Consider the following 17,490-nt stretch of genomic DNA (forward strand, 5'->3'; position numbering starts at 1 on the left):
CTTGAGCTGGAAGGGACGGATGGGACAAGAAGGACGGGGGTTTCATCCTCCCCCGCGCTGGAGCCTGGAATCTCACCCAAGTGCGTTTACCGGGGGAAAAACCCCATAAAATGCTGTAACATTTCCTGCACCCTGAGCTTTGGAAGTCGAAGCCAGCACCTGTGCGCCAGCCTGCGATACCCTGACTCCTCCCGTGCGTCGCCGTCCCGCTCCCCTGTCCTTGGCTTTGCTCACCTCCGCCAGCTTCCTGCACGTCACCACCTCGGAGCTGGGGTCCCCAGCGCACGGAGCACCGTTTCCAACACCCCCTCATTCAATATTCCAAATGTCAGCTACATTTTCTACCCTTTCAGCTCAACGGCTCCAGGTCTCCGTGTCAAGGTCGTCGGTGTCACTGAGAAGCCAGATCCCGCCTTTTGGGACTGGTTTCCAGTAGTTCTTTCCCCCTTGTTCAGGTGAGTCTCCCCCATCGGTGGACACTAGGCTCCCTCCCTGGCACATGCCCCCCGCAGTTTAGATCCTTTCGGCCTCCCCATATTTGCCTCCCCGCTGGACCGAGCCCCACCTAGCACCAACCAGACCTTCCTGTGAACAAAACAGGAGGAGCGAATCTAGGCACTGAGCTCACCAGACTCCCCCAAAGTGTTTGGTCCCTCACCAGCCGCATTCCACCGTGCCGGGACCCCAGCACACTTTCCAGCAGGCTCCTGCTCCGTGTCTGTGACAGCTCCCTGCCAACGAGCCTCCCGCTCCCCTCCGCTGGTGGCTTTACCTCCTACTTCATTAAGAAAATAGAAACACTTGGCGGATTCTCTCTCCCCAGGTCCTCCTCTTGCTGGCAACGGCCCACATCGTCTGCCAACACTTTGAAGGAGAAAGTTCCCCTGCACCTTCCCGCTCCTGCTCTGGGTCTCTTGCCCCCTCACCGCGTCACGACCTCCTGTCTTCAATCACCCGTGCTCTGTCTGGCATCACCGGAAGTCCTCTCTAAACCAGCTTATCCCTGACACAATATAGTCATGCTCTGGAATCTTCTAAAACGTCCGCTGTAAAACCACCCATTTCCAAGCCTCTACTTTCTGAATTCCCTTTCTTTTCCTTGGGAGAGTGTTTACAAAATCATCACCCATGTTTGCTGCGTCCACTCTCTCCAGCCCTTCCTAGTTCTTCACTTTACTCAGATCTGGCTGGTGTCCTGATGCTTCTGCAAAGTCATGGCTGCCCATGGCCTCCAAATTGCCAAGCACAAGGGACACATTCCCACCTCATCTCACTCAGCCAGTACACGGGGACGCACCCAGCTAAACACTCCGGCCTTCTGAAAATGTTCGCCTATCATCTGTGCAAGCAAATGAACACCAGCCAAATGAGGACAAGCTCTTTATCCAGAGCTCGCGCCAGCCAGGGAGTCAGCCCCCATCGCTTGGGTCGGGCAGAGACTCAAAGACAGATGGGCATGTGGGGGAACTTTCTGGTGGAGCAAAAGGAAGGTTCAGGGTAGCCCCGAGCAACAGCCGCTGGGGACGGCTAACGAGCAGGTGCACATCCGGGGGATGGGGGTTGGGGAGCATGGCTGGCTTTCTCTGGTTGGTCCTAAGGTGGATATGGGACCAAAAGTCAGGAAAGCTGCCAGTTACCAGTCAGCATTTGGCTGTTTTGGCTTCACCATTACAGAAGTTATTGTTGGGCTTCCTGCATTATTCAGAGTTACGAGTCTGCCTTACAGTGGGCAGACTTACTGGGCCAGGTAGAGAGAAGGGGCTGGCTTCCTGGCAGGTCACGGAGGTTTGGAGTCAGTGCTTTTTGTCTATGGTCTGGCCATGGGCCATTTGGATATTTGGTCTCAGTGTCTTCAAGAGTCTTGTGTGCTCCCGACTGCCTTCCCCAGCTGCCCTTCTCCGTGGTCTTCCCTGCCCTCCTGTAAGTAGGGAGATCTCATGTGGAGGAGGCCTTTGTCCTCCATCGATACCCCTTTCTTGGGGGCCTCTACAATCCTGTAAACTTTCACCTGAGTTTGAGAGGTTGGCGTCCTGTAAGCCTGTGTTCTCTGAGGTGCCAGGGTTTATTCCTGCAGCCTCTCTTCGGGGCTCTAGACCCAGACGTGCCCCTGCCTGCGTCACCTGCCCAAATGGGAAAGACCCAAGGCTACGGAGTCACTTGTCAAACTCGGACCGCGAGCTGCCCCTTTTGGTTCTCAGTCCTCCAGGTTCTCTGTGACCTTTGGGATTTTCATTATTAATGAACGATGAGTGACTTTGGAAGCACGTTGAGCAGATAAAAGACAATAACAAATCATGCCGGTGTGTCTGAGAAGTGGGAGACGCTCCCGCCCACTTCCCTCAGTGCCTCCTCTGGGACACACAGCTGCGCCTCCTGCCTCAGGTCCTGGTGGCTCCTGGGCATTCCAGGGTGATGCTTGCCCAGATGACAGTGGGCATGGCCTGGAAAGACGCTGGGAAGGGAGCCAAGGTTGCCTTGAAATCAGGAAAATCACTGGGTTGGTTTTTTTTTTTTTTCTGTGTATCTTTAAACAGGTGCACCTTTGGAAATGCTCCTTTGAATTAAAATCACAAAGTCATACCATTTTTGAGGGAATCTCATTTAAATAGAGCTTCAGACTCCCCTATTTTTTTTTTTTTTTTAGTAAAAATAAGTCTTTTGAGTCATCATACCTAAGTAATGACTGTCACTGGAGCTTATGCTCTTGGGGGCACTGAAAAGAGCCAGGCTCTTTGTTCTTTGACACGCGGCTTCCCCACCCAGCTCCCCTTTCTCCCCACTTCGATTTTGACTTCCCTAATTTTAATTGAACGCTGAGAGCCCAGTTAAAATTTCACAGCCCTTGAAAACCTTTCCAGATCCTTTAAGTCATGTGTTTCTCCCTAGTTATGCCCTAATTTCAGCTGGTTTGTACCTCTACAATGTTTATGAACGCTATCTTCTATGTTCTGGAAGACGTCTGTCAACTCCGCTGCTCTGTGACCTTCTCGAGGACCGGTGGGATGCCTTAGTCATCTTTGGACCAAGTTCAACCCTTGTTCTGGTTCAAAATACTAAGTAGAATGCATCCTTTGACTTGAACAACACTGAATCTTTGTTTAAAATTCATTTTCCCAGGTCTACAGGTGCTAGGTGCTGGAGGGACACAATATTGTTTAGAAGTAAAAAATTGGTGAATACGCTTACAAAATCAGTCTCCTCCCAGCTTTCCCTCACTCAGAGTTGCAAATATCTCCGTTTCAGGTATTTGATTCATTCTTTTTGACGGTATCCAGCAGTCAGTGCAGTTTCAATGAACTTGCTTGCAAGGGAAAGAGCCCCTTTAAAGAAGATGCTGGGACTTGGAGAAGGACAGCTATGGGGAGGGGGGAGAAGACACAGAGGTGTCCAAGCAACCTGCAGAGGTGTCCAAGCAACCCAGAAGAGAACCATCCTTCCTTCCCTCTGGTCCTGGGAAGGAAGAGGTTCTCTTCTCAGAGGCAAGGAAGGATGGTTCTCTTCTGGGAAGACAGTGGAAAGAGCCAGGGCGGGGAGGTGGTGCTGAGGGACGGTGTCCCAGCATTCAGGAAAGATGGAGATTTACGCTCTAACTTTCTAGCTCACATCTCCGCTTCAGACGAGAGAGCCCATTATCAGACCTGCACACAGAGTGCTGGGCTTTAACTACCCTAGGAGAAACAGGAGTCCAAAATTACAATGGCAGACGACAAATATGGGTCTAAGAGTTTTTAACAGAGAAGCATAACAAATATGCTAGGTATCGTAAAATCCTGGCTCTTAGGAACCCAGATAAAAGCAGGGAAGAGGTTGCAGAGCTCCTACTTGAAAGGGACCAGTGTTCCTGTGTGTGGACCCGTGCAGGTGACCCTCCCCTCATGCACCATAGTTTATGGACTGGCTCATGCAGTATGATTCACCCTGGCTCTTTGTTAAAGTACAATTTTCAAAAATTAAACCCATGACTCTCATGCAAATATAAAATGAGTACATGCCATAGATTTAATTAGCTCATTAATAAGAGAACCAGCATGGTGGTAATGCTGGTTGGAGAGAGCAGGATGGAGTGGGAGCCTTTACAGGAGCTGGAAGAGAGAATTCTTCCGTAAGATCATTAATTTTGGGTAGAAAACCACCTAAGTTTCTGTAGTGAAAACTAGCTAAAATCCTGAACTTTGGGGGTTATTTCTTTTTCTCTCAGACGGGAATCATTTGTACCCACTGGACAAAGTTCCTTTGGATTGCTGCTGGACAAGAATCGTTTCTCTACAAGTGAGGCCCGAGGCTTCCAGAGTTCTAACACAGCACCGGCAATATTAAACAGCAAGACAAAGAAGCAAAAGTGCACGCCTGCAGAGTCAGATAACCCTCAGGCAGACCTGGCTATCAACTTTTAGCTTGGCCCCGAGAAAGAGCAAGCTAAAATCTTTTAGCTTCTCCTCAGGTGTCTGGATAGTTTTTCTTAATGCCAATTTACAAGGGGTTTTCTCTTGCTCATCTGACCCACAAGTGTCTGGAGACTACATGTTCCTGGGGAGGGGATTCCCAGATGTATTCTCCAGCTGCCCCACAGTAAAAGTGAATCTTGAAACTGTTCACATGATTTAAAAGAAAAGCCAGACTATGTAGGGTGTGACTCTGAGTGAGGGCAGAAACTTCTCTCAGAAAGCATGGTATTGGTGAAATGTCACAGGCTCCAGGGAGCTGCATCATTGGAGAGAGTGAAACATTTGCTGATATAAGGCAGTGCAACACTTTCTGTCTTCTGATAATCCTGAGGCCCATATTAACACCATACCCAAAATCCATAGGCACGTTGTGCTTTCTCAAGGGTCTGCCACGTGTGCTGAGCTACCATCATGCTTAAAACATGAATTTAATGGCTTTACTTTGAACATGTTTAAAGGGAAGTATGGAAATAGTTTCTTAAATAATATCTGTATATAGGACTCAGGTTACACAAAGCAGATGACGTTCCCGGACACTGCAGCTCTCCCAGGTACCATAAAAGGCAGAGGCAAGACAAAGATACCAAGGGATGGTGCTCAGGAGAGAATACCCCTGTGACTAATGTGATGATTTGATCAACTCCAAAGTTATTCTTATCTCACCACTAAAACACGTTTTCTCCTTTATTGCCAATGTTACAGAAGAAAACTTTTTCCTCCACCCTCTTAGACTCGGTCCCGGAGGGTTGCAAATTAAACTAACAAGATACAGATTAATGGGAGACAAGACGTACAATTTTTATTAATCTTTTATTATGTATGAGAGTCCACAAAAAGGGAGTGAAAATCAAAGAACCAGTTAGACACGGGGGCTTATATCCATTTTTAACGAAGGAAAGGGGGTTTGGGCTTTGGGGGATGACACATGGTAGGAAAGTGCCTAGGAAATGGATGAGAGAAATATATGGTGGGTGAGAGTTATCTTGGTAAGGTTTGTTTATGGACGTATCTCAGCACAGACCCTCTCTTCTGCCTGGTACAGAAGCAGATACACTTTCTAAAGGGAAGGTAAAGCTCTGATTTTAGGCGGAAAAGGGGAGGGAAGGTTCTTGCTGCCTCTGTTGATTTTCAACTGCTTTTAGCTCAGAACAGTCTTGATGTTAATGAGGCCTATTTTGGGGGGTGGCATATCCTGATCCCCTTCCCTAATATTTCATCTCCTTCCAATACATGGGGAAGGAAGGATCTGTTTTCTGTCCTATGATAGGAAGGATCAGTTTTGCTCCCATTGTCAGGAATCCTTTTTGAGTGTTTGTTAGTGAAGTGACATTATGTTCTTTAATTCCACCACGTGTCCGCAAAGAGGACAGGTTCCCGGATGCTGTCGTTCTCAAGATATAATTCCAATGAGCTTCTTGTTTTCATTTTAGTGCTAGAATTCTACAACCTTTGTGCTTAGTGTGGTGGTTTGTTTTTCTAAGTGTAAGACAGACTCCACGGCCGCTTTCCCATCAGCACCCTGGGCTGGGTTGCTCAGGAGCCGTGGGACAGGCTGCTCCTTCTCCACACCACTGTTGGACTCCAGCTCTTCTCTGTCCTTTTATGCTATCGGTGTGTGTGTGATGGTGGAGCAGCAGAGCACAGAAGGAATAAGTGCGATGTGTTCACGGGTGCCTTGAAATGTTTCTTAGGAGGTTGTTTTGTTTTGTTTTGTTTTCCCACAGCACAGAGGACACCTTGGAACATCTCACTGAAGAAGTACCATCTGACCATGTGCCTTCGGGAATTCCAACAGTAAAAATCATAATGCTCGTTGGCTAATATTGTACATTCTCCTTTTTTTGGTAAGAAAGTCTTTCTTTCTAAGCAACTTCAGTAAGGTATAACTGAAATGAACTAAGCCACATGTCTTGAAGTGCGTGATTTGACAATTTTTGATATATATTATATATGTATAAGCATCATTTTCACAATCTAGAAAATGAACATATAACTATCTCCCCAAAGATATTTCTTGCTCCTTTATAAACATTTCTGCTCCCTGTCCTTGCTGTGCTCATCAGTGGACCAGCACTGATCTACTTTCTGCCTCTGTAGTTTGGTTTGTGTTGCATGGAGAATCTGACACGGAGTCACAAAGTACTTGTTATGTTTCCCCTGGTTTCTTCTTCCATGGGTGAGGATGTTGCAACTCCTCCCCTCCTTGCACTTGTCTACATGTGTATTTTTAGTGTTGTGCGTTCCGCTGTACAGATACACCCCAATTTGTGTACTGAGGAATACTTCATCTATTGACAGATGTTTGTGTTGTTCCCAGGTTGGGCTAATTATAAAAAAACACAAACATTTGCTATTGTCTGAGAGAGAGAGAGAGAGAGCGTGAGCAGGAGAGTGACGGAGGGAGGAGCAGGGTCCCCGCTGAACAGGATCCCAGGGTTGGCTGATCCTATCATGACCTGAGCAGAAGGCAGACCCTTCAGCAACTGAGCCCCGGGCGCCCCTGTCATCTGCCTGTTTAGTTGTAGCTGGTATGTGTGTCTGTAAAGTAATTCCATTGTGAATGTTCTTTACGTCTCCCTAATGTCTGTGACCCCGAGCATCTTTTCCTGTGCTAGTCAGCACTCTATCCATCTCGGGGGAAGCTTCTCTTCAAAGTTGTCCCCTTTTTAAAAAAGTTCGGTTGTTTGATTATTACTTTTTTTTTTTAAAAAGAAGATTTTATTTATTTATCTGACAGAGAGACACCACAAGTAGGCAGAGAGTCAGGCAGAGAGAGAGGGGGAAACAGGCTCTCTGCTCAGCAGGGATGCTGAGGCAGATGCGGGGCTCGATCCCAGGACCCTGAGATCATGACCTGAGCCGAAGGCAGCGGCTTAATCCACTGAGCCACCCAGGTGCCCCAATTATTACTTTTTTATTGAGGCATAATTGATACACTTTGACCTTTATTAGCTTCAGATGTATACAAGAATGATTCAATATTTGTACTTATTGTAGAGTGGTCATCGCACTAAGTCTAGTTTAAACCCACACCACACAGAATACACACAGTTTTTTTTCCTGGGATGAGAACTTTAAAAATTTACTTACTTTTTTTTTTTTAAGAGTTATTTATTTACTTTCCAGTGGGCGGAGGGGCAGAGGGGAAGGGAGAGAGAATCTCAGGCTGACTCCCTGCTGAGTGAGGAGCCCACGCAGCCACTCCACCGGGGCTGGATCCCGCAGCCTGTGACATCGGGACCTGAGCCGCGGTCCCGAGTCAGGCGCCCGGCTGACTGAGCCACCCAGGCGCCCCTCGCGAGTTGCTTTCTCAGCAACTTCCAAATCCAAGACACAGCATTATCGAGCATAATCTACGTACTGTACATCACGGGCCCGGGACTTAGTTATTTTACGCCTGGAGGTTGGTGGGTCTTGACCCCTCTTTGCCCGCTCCTGCCCCCCAGTCCCTCACTGCGGCGGCTGCAGTCTGTTCTCCGCACGCACGACCTCCTGTTTTGGTGCCTGTTGCTTTCAGACTCCACGTGAATGAGATCATTCATTTTTTGCGTCTCTCTGTCACATTTACTGCGACGGCATGGTGTCCTCAAGGTTCATCCTGTCTTTGTCAAGCTACACTCCTTCCGGGCCCGTTTTGCTGAGACCCTGATCACGAATGGAGGTTGCACTGTCACATGTTTCCGCTACGTCCACTGGGAGACCATGTGATGGTCTGCCCATCATTTTGATAATGTGGCGAAGCGCATGGACTGGTCTGCAGGTACTGAGCTGTCTTGCGCCTGGAATCAGATCCGCTTGTCATGACATAAGACCCTTTCACGTGTTGTTCCGTTTGCTTTGTTAATTTTTTTTTGAGAATTTTTGTGACTCCTATTTTTTTTTTTTTTTTACATCCTTGTCTGGTTTTGGTATCAGGGGACTTTATTTTTTGTAAAATGAATTGAGAAGTGTTCCCTTCATTTCTGTTTTTTGAAGAGATTGGGGATTGGTATTCTTCTTCTTTGAATGTTCAGTATAATTCAACAATGCAACTGTCTGGTCCTGGACTTTGTTGTTGTTGTTGGGAGGTTTTTGTATACTAATGTAGTCTCCTTACCAGAAATTGGTCTGTTCAGATTTTATTATTGAGTTTCAACAGTTATTTATGTATACCAGTTTTTAAAAAATCAAATCTGTTACTTGCGAGTGCCTTTGACTGGTTCATGATTTCTGTTCCTATTTTCTTAACTGAACACTTTTTTCAAAGAACAGACATTTTTCATCTTGGTAAAATCTAATTTATTGACTTTTCTTATATATTGTGATTTTGGTGTCATATCTAAGAAATATTTGCTTAATACCAAGGAACAACAAATGTTGGAGAAGTTGTGGAGAAAGGGGAACCCTCTTACACTGTTGGTGGAAATGCAAGTTGGTACAGCCACTTTGGAAATCAGTATGGAGGTTCCTTAAAAAATTAAAATAGAGCTGCCTTATGACCCAGCAATTGCACTACTGGCTATTTACCCCAAAGATAGAGATGTGGTGAAAGGAAGAACCATATGCACCCCAATGTTCATAGCAGAAATGTCTACAATAGGAAAAATGTGGAAAGAGCCAAGATGACCTTCAGCAGATGAATGGGTAAAGAAGATGTGGTCCATATACACAATGGAATATTACTCAGCCATCAGAAAGGGTGAAAAACCAAATTAATCATCAACATGGATGGAACTGGAGGAGATTATGTTGAGTGAAGTAAGTCAAGCAGAGAGAGTCCATTATCATATGGTTTCACTTACTTGTGGAGCATAAGGAATAGCATGGAGGGCATTAGGAGAAGGAAGGGGAAAATAAAGGGGGAGAGGTTGGAGGGGGAAATGAACCATGAGAGACTATAGACTCTGGGAAACAAACTGAGGGTTTTGGAGGGGTGGGGGTGGGGGATGGGTTGGCCTGGCGGTAGGTATTAAGGAGGGCACAGATCGCATGGAGCACTGGATGTTCTATGCAAACAAGGAATCATGGAACACGACATCAAAAACTAATGACGCCCTGTACGGTGACTAACATAACACAATATTTAAAAAAAGATATGTTTTCTTAATTCAAGGTCATAAAAATTTTCTCCTATATTTTCTTCCAGAAGTTGTATTGTTTAACTTTTAAATTTAGGTCTATGATCCATTTTGAGCTAGTTTTTGTATAAAGTATGAAATATCAATGGAAGTTTATTTTTAAAAAGTTGACATAAGGATCAAATTGCTCCAGTACTAGTTCTTGAAAATTCCATCCTTTCTCTACTGAATTGCCTTTATACCTCATAATGAACCTCCAAATCATTACTCTTATGTCATAAGATTTTCCCAAACCCAGTCAGATCCCCATCTTGAAAAATCCACCTTAAACCATTTGAGTTCACACTCCAAACCCTACAAATATACTCCCACATCCCTGCATCTGACTATGGCTAAGAATCTGTCAAGATGGTCTTCTTGCTTGATGCTGGAGGTTTGATTAACTCAGGTGTGCTTCACTGAGAAATTACCAACCGACAAATTCCAGTCCCATCTGACAATTTCCCTATTCCATGCTGACATAATTATTAAGGAATGTGTTTGGATGGGAGATGTCTGGTAGGGTACAGAGTCGACCACCCCTCAATTAGACAGAGAACACTCTCAATAATGCAAGTCACACAGCGAGGTTTATTTCCAGCTAGCTGGGGTCCAAGTATCTGCCCGGTGCAGCGGGTTTCAACAAAGACCCCGAGCACTCAAAGCCAAGGGTTTATATAGCATTTTTTTAAAAAACATCCAGCTCACAGTAACTTTCCGTCACTTCAAGGACCATACATACTTTTGGCTTGCGCCCCCCTGGTGGTTTAGCAAGATAAGCTCTCTTCAACATCTGATCCCTGTGCCGCATCCGCCTAGCCGTCCTGGTGGTTTAAGCTGATTAGCTGCAGCCGGGGTGTTGCAGGGTGGGATACTTTCTTGGAACTAAAACAGGGAGGGGGTCCCTGGAACTAAAGCAGGGAGGGGAAAGTTCAGCCCTTGGGCCTGAGATGGCTGCCCAAGCTAAGACGGCTGTACTTATGCTAACCCACTCTTACGATGTCATGTTTAGTTGGAGTTCTTTTTGTCAGGTGTGATTTCCATAGGGAATGTTTTGTAGCACAGCTTACAATTTCCCATTGTGAAAAGGTCCGATAGTGGCTTCTGAAAAGCACCTGGGTCAAAGTCTCACTTCTAACTCTTTCATTTTTAAATTAGAATTCCTCACACTTTAGTAGTTAATCTGCATTTCATAGGAATGTTTCTCACTTTTAATTGTTTATTCATACAAAAAGTACTCTCGAGGAACGTCCATCTGTAACAACTAGAAACTATAGAACTGTAGGACCCAAACCCCTAACATTTTATCCTGCCGTCCCCAGGCAAGGGACACTACAGATTAGAGGCTATGGTAGGATAGATTAAATCCTTGGGGTAGAAGTGCGTGACCCAAAATGTATTAAGTTATTAAATATGTTCTTAAGAGACTCTTGTGGCTATTTCTATTACTAATAATGGATTTGTGGAATTATCATCTTACTGGCCCCGGCCATTTTCCATAAAGAATTTTTATAAAAGACAGGTGATTTTATTTTCGCATTGGAACTGTGCCGACTGAGATTTGCAGCGCTCCGGTGAGGCCCAGAGCACCAAGGCACCATGTCAAGGCTTGTTGGACTCCGTACCATCTCTGTCCACAGAGCCCCCCTCGGGAACCTCACGTCCGCTGGAACCGATCTGGCCCTCTCTGCCCAGTGCCGACCGGCAGCTTTCTTTATTTCTTCTTGCTTCTTGTATACAATCTAGGTCATGGCCTGGAGGAGTTGCCCAAGGGGTTATTTACCGTACACGTCAGGAAACCCCTCTTGTGTGTTCTTCAGTCTGCGGCCATGGCGCTGGCCGTGGTCTGGGCTCCCTCCTTCACTGTCACCGTGTAGCTGCTGTGTCGGGGAGCCCTGGCAGCTGCCGCACAGTCGGGCATGACAGTCTAGACTTGTTCCTGTTCTGGACACGTCACAATCTGAAAATTAAATGCACACCTCTTACAAGACAAATAGAAATGGAATGTTCTTCTCTACACTCCTTATCTGCAAGCTAGGTTCTCAAACCTGGGCTGCTGTGCCCTTTGTCTTGTTTCTGTCTGCCATCTGTACCCGCGCTAGGGGGTGACTTTGGTCCGCAGACTCCTCTCACATTATCCACCCACCAAGTGTCTTCAACCATGTGTTGGTTCTGAGGAATAAAATCTGACTTTCCTGGTGGTGGGTACTAAGGAGGACACGTATTGCATGGAGCACTGGGTGTGGTTCATAAACAATGAATTCTAGAACACTGAAAAAAAATTAAATTAAAAAAAATCCAACTTTCCAAAAATCCCAAGGAAGGAGTAGCTTCCTTTCAGCTAGTCACTGGCACGTTATAGACTTTGTGAGGCCAGCTTTTCTTCTCACTGTTTGGAGATTAATTCTGTAATTCCTTCATTCTTCAGAACCATAATTATCCACATGGGAATTCAACAATTGCTTCTTTAAGCCACTTTGAACCACACTGGGTAGGAAATGTTCTCCTGAAGATTGGAAGATCTAGTTGGTGGGTGGATTGGGTTTCCCTGAACCTTCCATAGTGTTCTCTGCTTCATTGTGCTGAGAAATAAGTTTGCGATGAGGCCATCTGGAGTTCTGAAACACAATTGTCGACATGTATAAAAATTTCTCAAAGCTGTTTTTCTTGAAGTAACCTGATTTTCTTATGATTAATTCCAATGAGTAAAACAGTATCACATATTTAATAACCTAACAGATTTTCAGCTTCAAAGTCATGAGCATGCCTATGGAAAGGAACATTTCATCAGAGATGAGAATGGTAAGAATTTAGGATGGCAGTTGTCATTTAGGGAATTTTTTCTGGGAAAAAAGTTTGGTTAACCTTTTCTGTAAAGGGTCATATGGTAAATATTTTAGGCCCTGGAGGACATATTGCATCTTTCGTAACTACCAAACTCTGACATTGTGGGATGAGAGCAGCCCTAGACTATACCCAATGACTGCGTGTGAGTGCGTCTCCAGTAAAACGTCATTTTTTCATTTTTCATTTTTCATTTTCATTTTCATTTTTGTTTTTTATTTTTATTTATTTTTTATTTTTTAAAAGATTTTATTTATTTATTTGACAGAGAGAGAGACAGACAGACAGACAGTGAGAGAGGGAATACAAGCAGGGGTATCAGGAGAGGGAGAAGCAGGCTTCTCACCAAGCAGGGAGTCCAGTGTGCATATGGATCCCAGGACCCCAGGATCATGACCTGAGCTGAAGGCAGATGCTTAACGACTGAGCCACCGAGTTGCCCCCAAACATCATTTTTTAAAGGATTTTATTTACTTATTTATTTAGAGAGGGAGAGTGCACATGCAAGCAGGGGGAGGAGCAGCAGAAGGAGAGGGAGAGAATCTCACGCAGGCCCCCCACTGAGCAGGGAGCCCGATGTGGGACTCAATCCCTGGACCCTGGGATCATGACCTGAGCCGAAGGCAGGTGCTCAACCATCTGAACCACCCAGGTGCTCCTCAGGAAAACATTATTAAAACAGGGACAAACCAGATTTGGCCCTCAGGCCAGAGTTTGCTGACCTTGGCCCTAAACAGACCTGTGAAGTATCTTGTTAATCTCTGATGCTCTCCATGACCTCTTTTTAAAAAATCATCTCCTCAGTACACCTGATGTAGAGTTGCCAGATTTCTGTCTAGCACACGTATGTCCCCCCCAAACTACGTGATTCTCTGCAATTCAAATTTACGTCGGTGTGCTGCATTTTCCCTGGCAACCCTACTCCAGTGGTCTTTCCTTTGCACACGTCACCCTTCCTTGGGGCTTGATGTCCTTCCCCAGATCAAAGCTAAGGATCCGAGGAGGGAGATTTTAAGGCAACACTGCCTGCCTTTCAGTGAGTTGCCTTTGTTACATGTTTGAAACAATAGCGAGGAAAAGGAAACAAGGTTTTTGTCTTATGCTAAGTATTAGCAAGTCTGTGCTGAAACAAGAGAGATTCCGGGGTTCAGAAGTTCATTCCCATTCCCTGAAAACCTGCCCCGCTCACAGGTACCGATGATTTCTATGTAAGGTTAATCCCAATGGAGGCTGCATGGAGGGCAGTATTTCAGGAGGAGAGGTCGCAAAGGACAGCCGGAAGATGCTTTACACATCAGCGGTGACAGTATCACAGTACGTTGCAGAGGCCTTGGTGCATTCTGCCCATCACGGCCCTCTCGTCTTTAACATCCCAATTATTTTTGTTAATTCAGTATAAAAAATTCAGAGACACCCTTCTTGCCTACTCTGGTTGATTAGTAACTAAGGCATTGTTGGAGACCACGTGTGGGAGAATGTGGAAGGCAGTTTGCTGATTTCACAAGATTAAGGGATTTCATAGCTCATCTTAAAGGACGTTCTGCCTTGTACTCGAGTTCAAATTACATTCCAGGCTCACTCTGAAAGGGATAGAATTGTTTTCCAGAAAATGTTGGCAAAGTTCTGCTCGGCTGTGAGAAGTCAGTTCTCATGTTCTCTGGCGTGTGAGAGAACACTCTGTCTTTCCCCATAAACACTGAGGGAAGGAAAAGAGGCCCGGGGGGCTTCTGACGCTGAAGGTAATGAAAGGCGCCTTCATACCTCCTTGTTCGGCACCATTAACCTTCCCGGTAATTGAAACACGTGGAAGGGGGAGGGAGTGAGAAGCAGAGCCTGGTCTACTTCCTGGCAGGAACAATTTCTTAAGCCCTACTTCGAGCCACCACTTTTAAATCACACCTTTCTAAATCAGCCACAGCCACCACTTTAAAGAAAAATAAAGACTCTAATGATACAATCATTTCTTTCTTCTGATCTTGCCTATGGATAGAAAGTGTGCCCAGTGCTATACAGATGGGCATTTGTTACATAATTCATGTGACTGATACAGTCCATCATGCTGTAACAGTCCATCATGATGTAACAACAAAAAAGAGTGTGTTAAAGGCAGACCACGTGAGATCCATTTACGATTCAAAGTCGTTTTAAACTGACAGGCCAGAAAAGGATTTCATTCTCCAAATATGAAGCCATTCTCTGGAAATAAGATGTGCAAACCCAGAATGAGATGCAGAGTAATGTCACAGGATAATTACAACACAAATAAAATGAACCCAGTCTTATAAGTGTGCATAAAGAAAGAGTTATCATCTGTTTCATCAGTGACCTGGTACTTTTCATCCACAGGCAAGAGCAGTGTCTGTGTGTGTGTGTGTGTGCGCGTGTGTGTGCGCGTGTGCACGTGCACTGCGGGTCTTTATTAACATTTTCCTATTCCAATTATTCTTTGTGCATACAGGCATGCATTTCAGTGATAAGAGAAGAATATTTAGAAAAGCACTTTAAAAAGTAGTTATCTTTGCAAAAGCTAACATTTCCTATAACTAAAAGGCAAGTCATCAAGCTGGGTTTTCCGTAGTTTCACCAGAAACATGTTGGCCATGAGCCTTTTCGCAGCAAACACTTCTGCCACGTTCCTAATTGGCCATAAGGCAATTTTGCCATAAAAGATAAAATCACAAAAAATGAAAGAGACACATTCATTGAAAAGGACACCACAAAACATGAAAAACCAATAGCAAAATTCAAAACACTTTGCTGTGAAGTGCAAAATATTTGAATACACTTAAAATGTGTGTAGATTCATGGCAACACTGCATAGGACTTATTTGATTTTCTGGATTGTACCTAAACACTTGTCTTTAACGTCTTTCTTCATACTTTTTTTCCCCTTTTTTTGCCTGTCGAGTTGTCTCCTCATTGGGCATCACATTTTTTCCCACTAAAATTCTGTCCTTCATTAAGAGGAGTATCAGTTTCCAAAGACCAGAACACATATTTGTAACTGAGTTCCGTGGCGTGTGTGAAAGTCCTCCACACTGTTGTTTGCTCTTGGCATATTGCGAACGTGTCCATCGACAGACGTTCCAAAGCTCAACGGGCAATGTCGGTTCGGAATCGCGCCACTCCGTGGGCCACTGTGGGGGTTAAGATTTACATGCTGTGACGATGAGAGCAGCATGTCAATGGAGAAATGAAACCAAACTGTCCAACCAAACTGCCATCCGACCATTTTTTTTAGTCCTTTAAATTTTTTATGGCAAAATGGCTTCCCTGCTGGTTGTGCAGCAAAAATGCTTGCTTTGAACACACTTGCAGCCAAGACGTCTGCTACAAAGACGCTTTAAGGAGAAGGTATCAGACACAGTCGAGGCTCACGTCATGTATAGCATTGTCCGCGGGCATTTCAGAGCTCGTTGTTGCAGATAGATTCGATTCGCTTTTCCATCTACCTGAATTATGCGGCTGTTGTTCAAGCTGAATTATAAAAATGTTAAACGTGGCTAACATTTAAATTAAATGAGATGGAAAGAAAGCAAGGTGTCTCAAAGTTCCGGATACAATTGTACGTAGAAATGGGGAGAACATGAAGGTGAAGCCGGATCTGGCGCCCTGGCCCTTGATTCCGCCTTCGGCCGTGAGATTTGCTTTGGTCGGTGGAGGGCTCGCCGAGGTGCTGGCGGAAGGGCTTGGAGCAGACTTGCAACTTCTCCTGCATCTCCTCTTGCTTCCACACCCCATTGTAAGAGGTGCTGGGCTTGTTGGCTGGGCTTGTTGAGGCATCCCAGTTGGGGCCATTCTAGATCGGCCAATGGCCAGCATCTCCAACACCAGCAAGGTGAGACCAGAGCACGTGCTTGAGCCGGCCATGGCCTTGAGCCTGGGGAGCTCAGTCTGGCGGTGTCTCCTGCTGAGGTCTGAGGCTGTTCGACAGCATTACTAGGACAGTAACGAACTGATGAGTGGCTTATGGATGTGACCTCTCATTTGTCAGTCACATTTCTGTCTGCAATCCCCTTAACTGTTATCCTCTTGTTCTTCTACTCCCTCTCCCCCTGCCCAGCCCTAAGCAAGAGCTAGTCTAGTTTCTGTCTCTATAGATTTGTCTTTTCTGAGAAATTCTTATCAATGGGCTTATATAATACGTGGTCCTTGGGGCCGACCTTCACTTAGCATGTTTTCAAGGTTCCTCCAAATACTTCAGTAGTATTTCTTCCCCACTCAACATTTTAATGACTGAAATTCATCCAAATCAATGTCTGTAAGTCTACTAAAGTTACAACTTTTGTATCGACAAAGCTATATTTTCTTTCTTATTTTTTTTTCTGGGATACAATATGCATACCATAAAGTTCACCATTGTAATCATTTTTAGGCATGTAATTCAGGGACATTTCATTCACGATGTTGTGCAAACCTCACCACCACACCTGCCAGAACTTTCTCATCTTCCCCAGCTGAAACTCTGTATGCACGAAACACCGTCTCCCGGTGCTCCCACCCCACAGCCTCTGGTGATCACTAATCTACTTTCTGTCTCTTCACTTGTCTCTGAGAGTGCCCTTAGAGAAGTGGGATCATATCCTGTTTGGTTTCTTGGGACCGGCTTGTTTCACTCAGCACGATGCCTTCAGGGTTTTCGCATGTTGGAACATACATCAGAAGTTCCTTCCCAATAAGGCGAGATAGTATTTAATTGTCTGCATAGACCACATTTCGTTTATCCACTCATGTGTTGACAGGCGTCTGGGTTGTCTTCACCTTTTGGCTCTTGTGAGTAATGCTGCTACAAACATCTGTGCTCAAGTTCGTGTGGGGGCGCGTTTTCTTGTCTCTCGCATGTGGAGCTGGTAGTCGCACTGTTAGAGTCACTCCACATTTACCACTGGAAGAGCCCCCAGACTGTGTCCCAAAGCGGCTGTGCCGGGTTGCGTTCCCCCAGGGGTGGGCGAGGACTCCTAGTTTACTTCTTCACCAATGTTTATTATTATCTCTCCTACTACTACTACTATTATTATTATTATGGTGAGTCTCAGTATTTTTAAATTCGACACAGTTTGGAGCATGCTTTATTGTCAAAATAAGTTTCAAATACAAATTTATCA

General features: G+C 45.3%; 1 protein-coding gene across 1 annotated transcript in view; it reads left to right on the forward strand.

Moving 5' to 3' along the window:
* Positions 1–16,196: 16,196 nt before the first annotated feature.
* LOC308355045 (contactin-associated protein-like 3) overlaps positions 16,197–17,490 on the forward strand; it is a gene marked incomplete at both ends in the record, with an annotated part of 149,601 nt that continues 148,307 nt past the window's right edge. The window contains one exon of the mRNA XM_080822949.1: positions 16,197–16,223. Within this exon, the coding sequence (XP_080679075.1) occupies positions 16,197–16,223 (27 nt within the window). The remainder of the gene's footprint in view (positions 16,224–17,490) is intronic.

The sequence above is a fragment of the Martes martes genome (assembly GCF_963455335.1).
Source record: "Martes martes genome assembly, chromosome: 14".
In the NCBI taxonomy this organism is placed as follows: Eukaryota; Metazoa; Chordata; class Mammalia; order Carnivora; family Mustelidae; genus Martes; species Martes martes.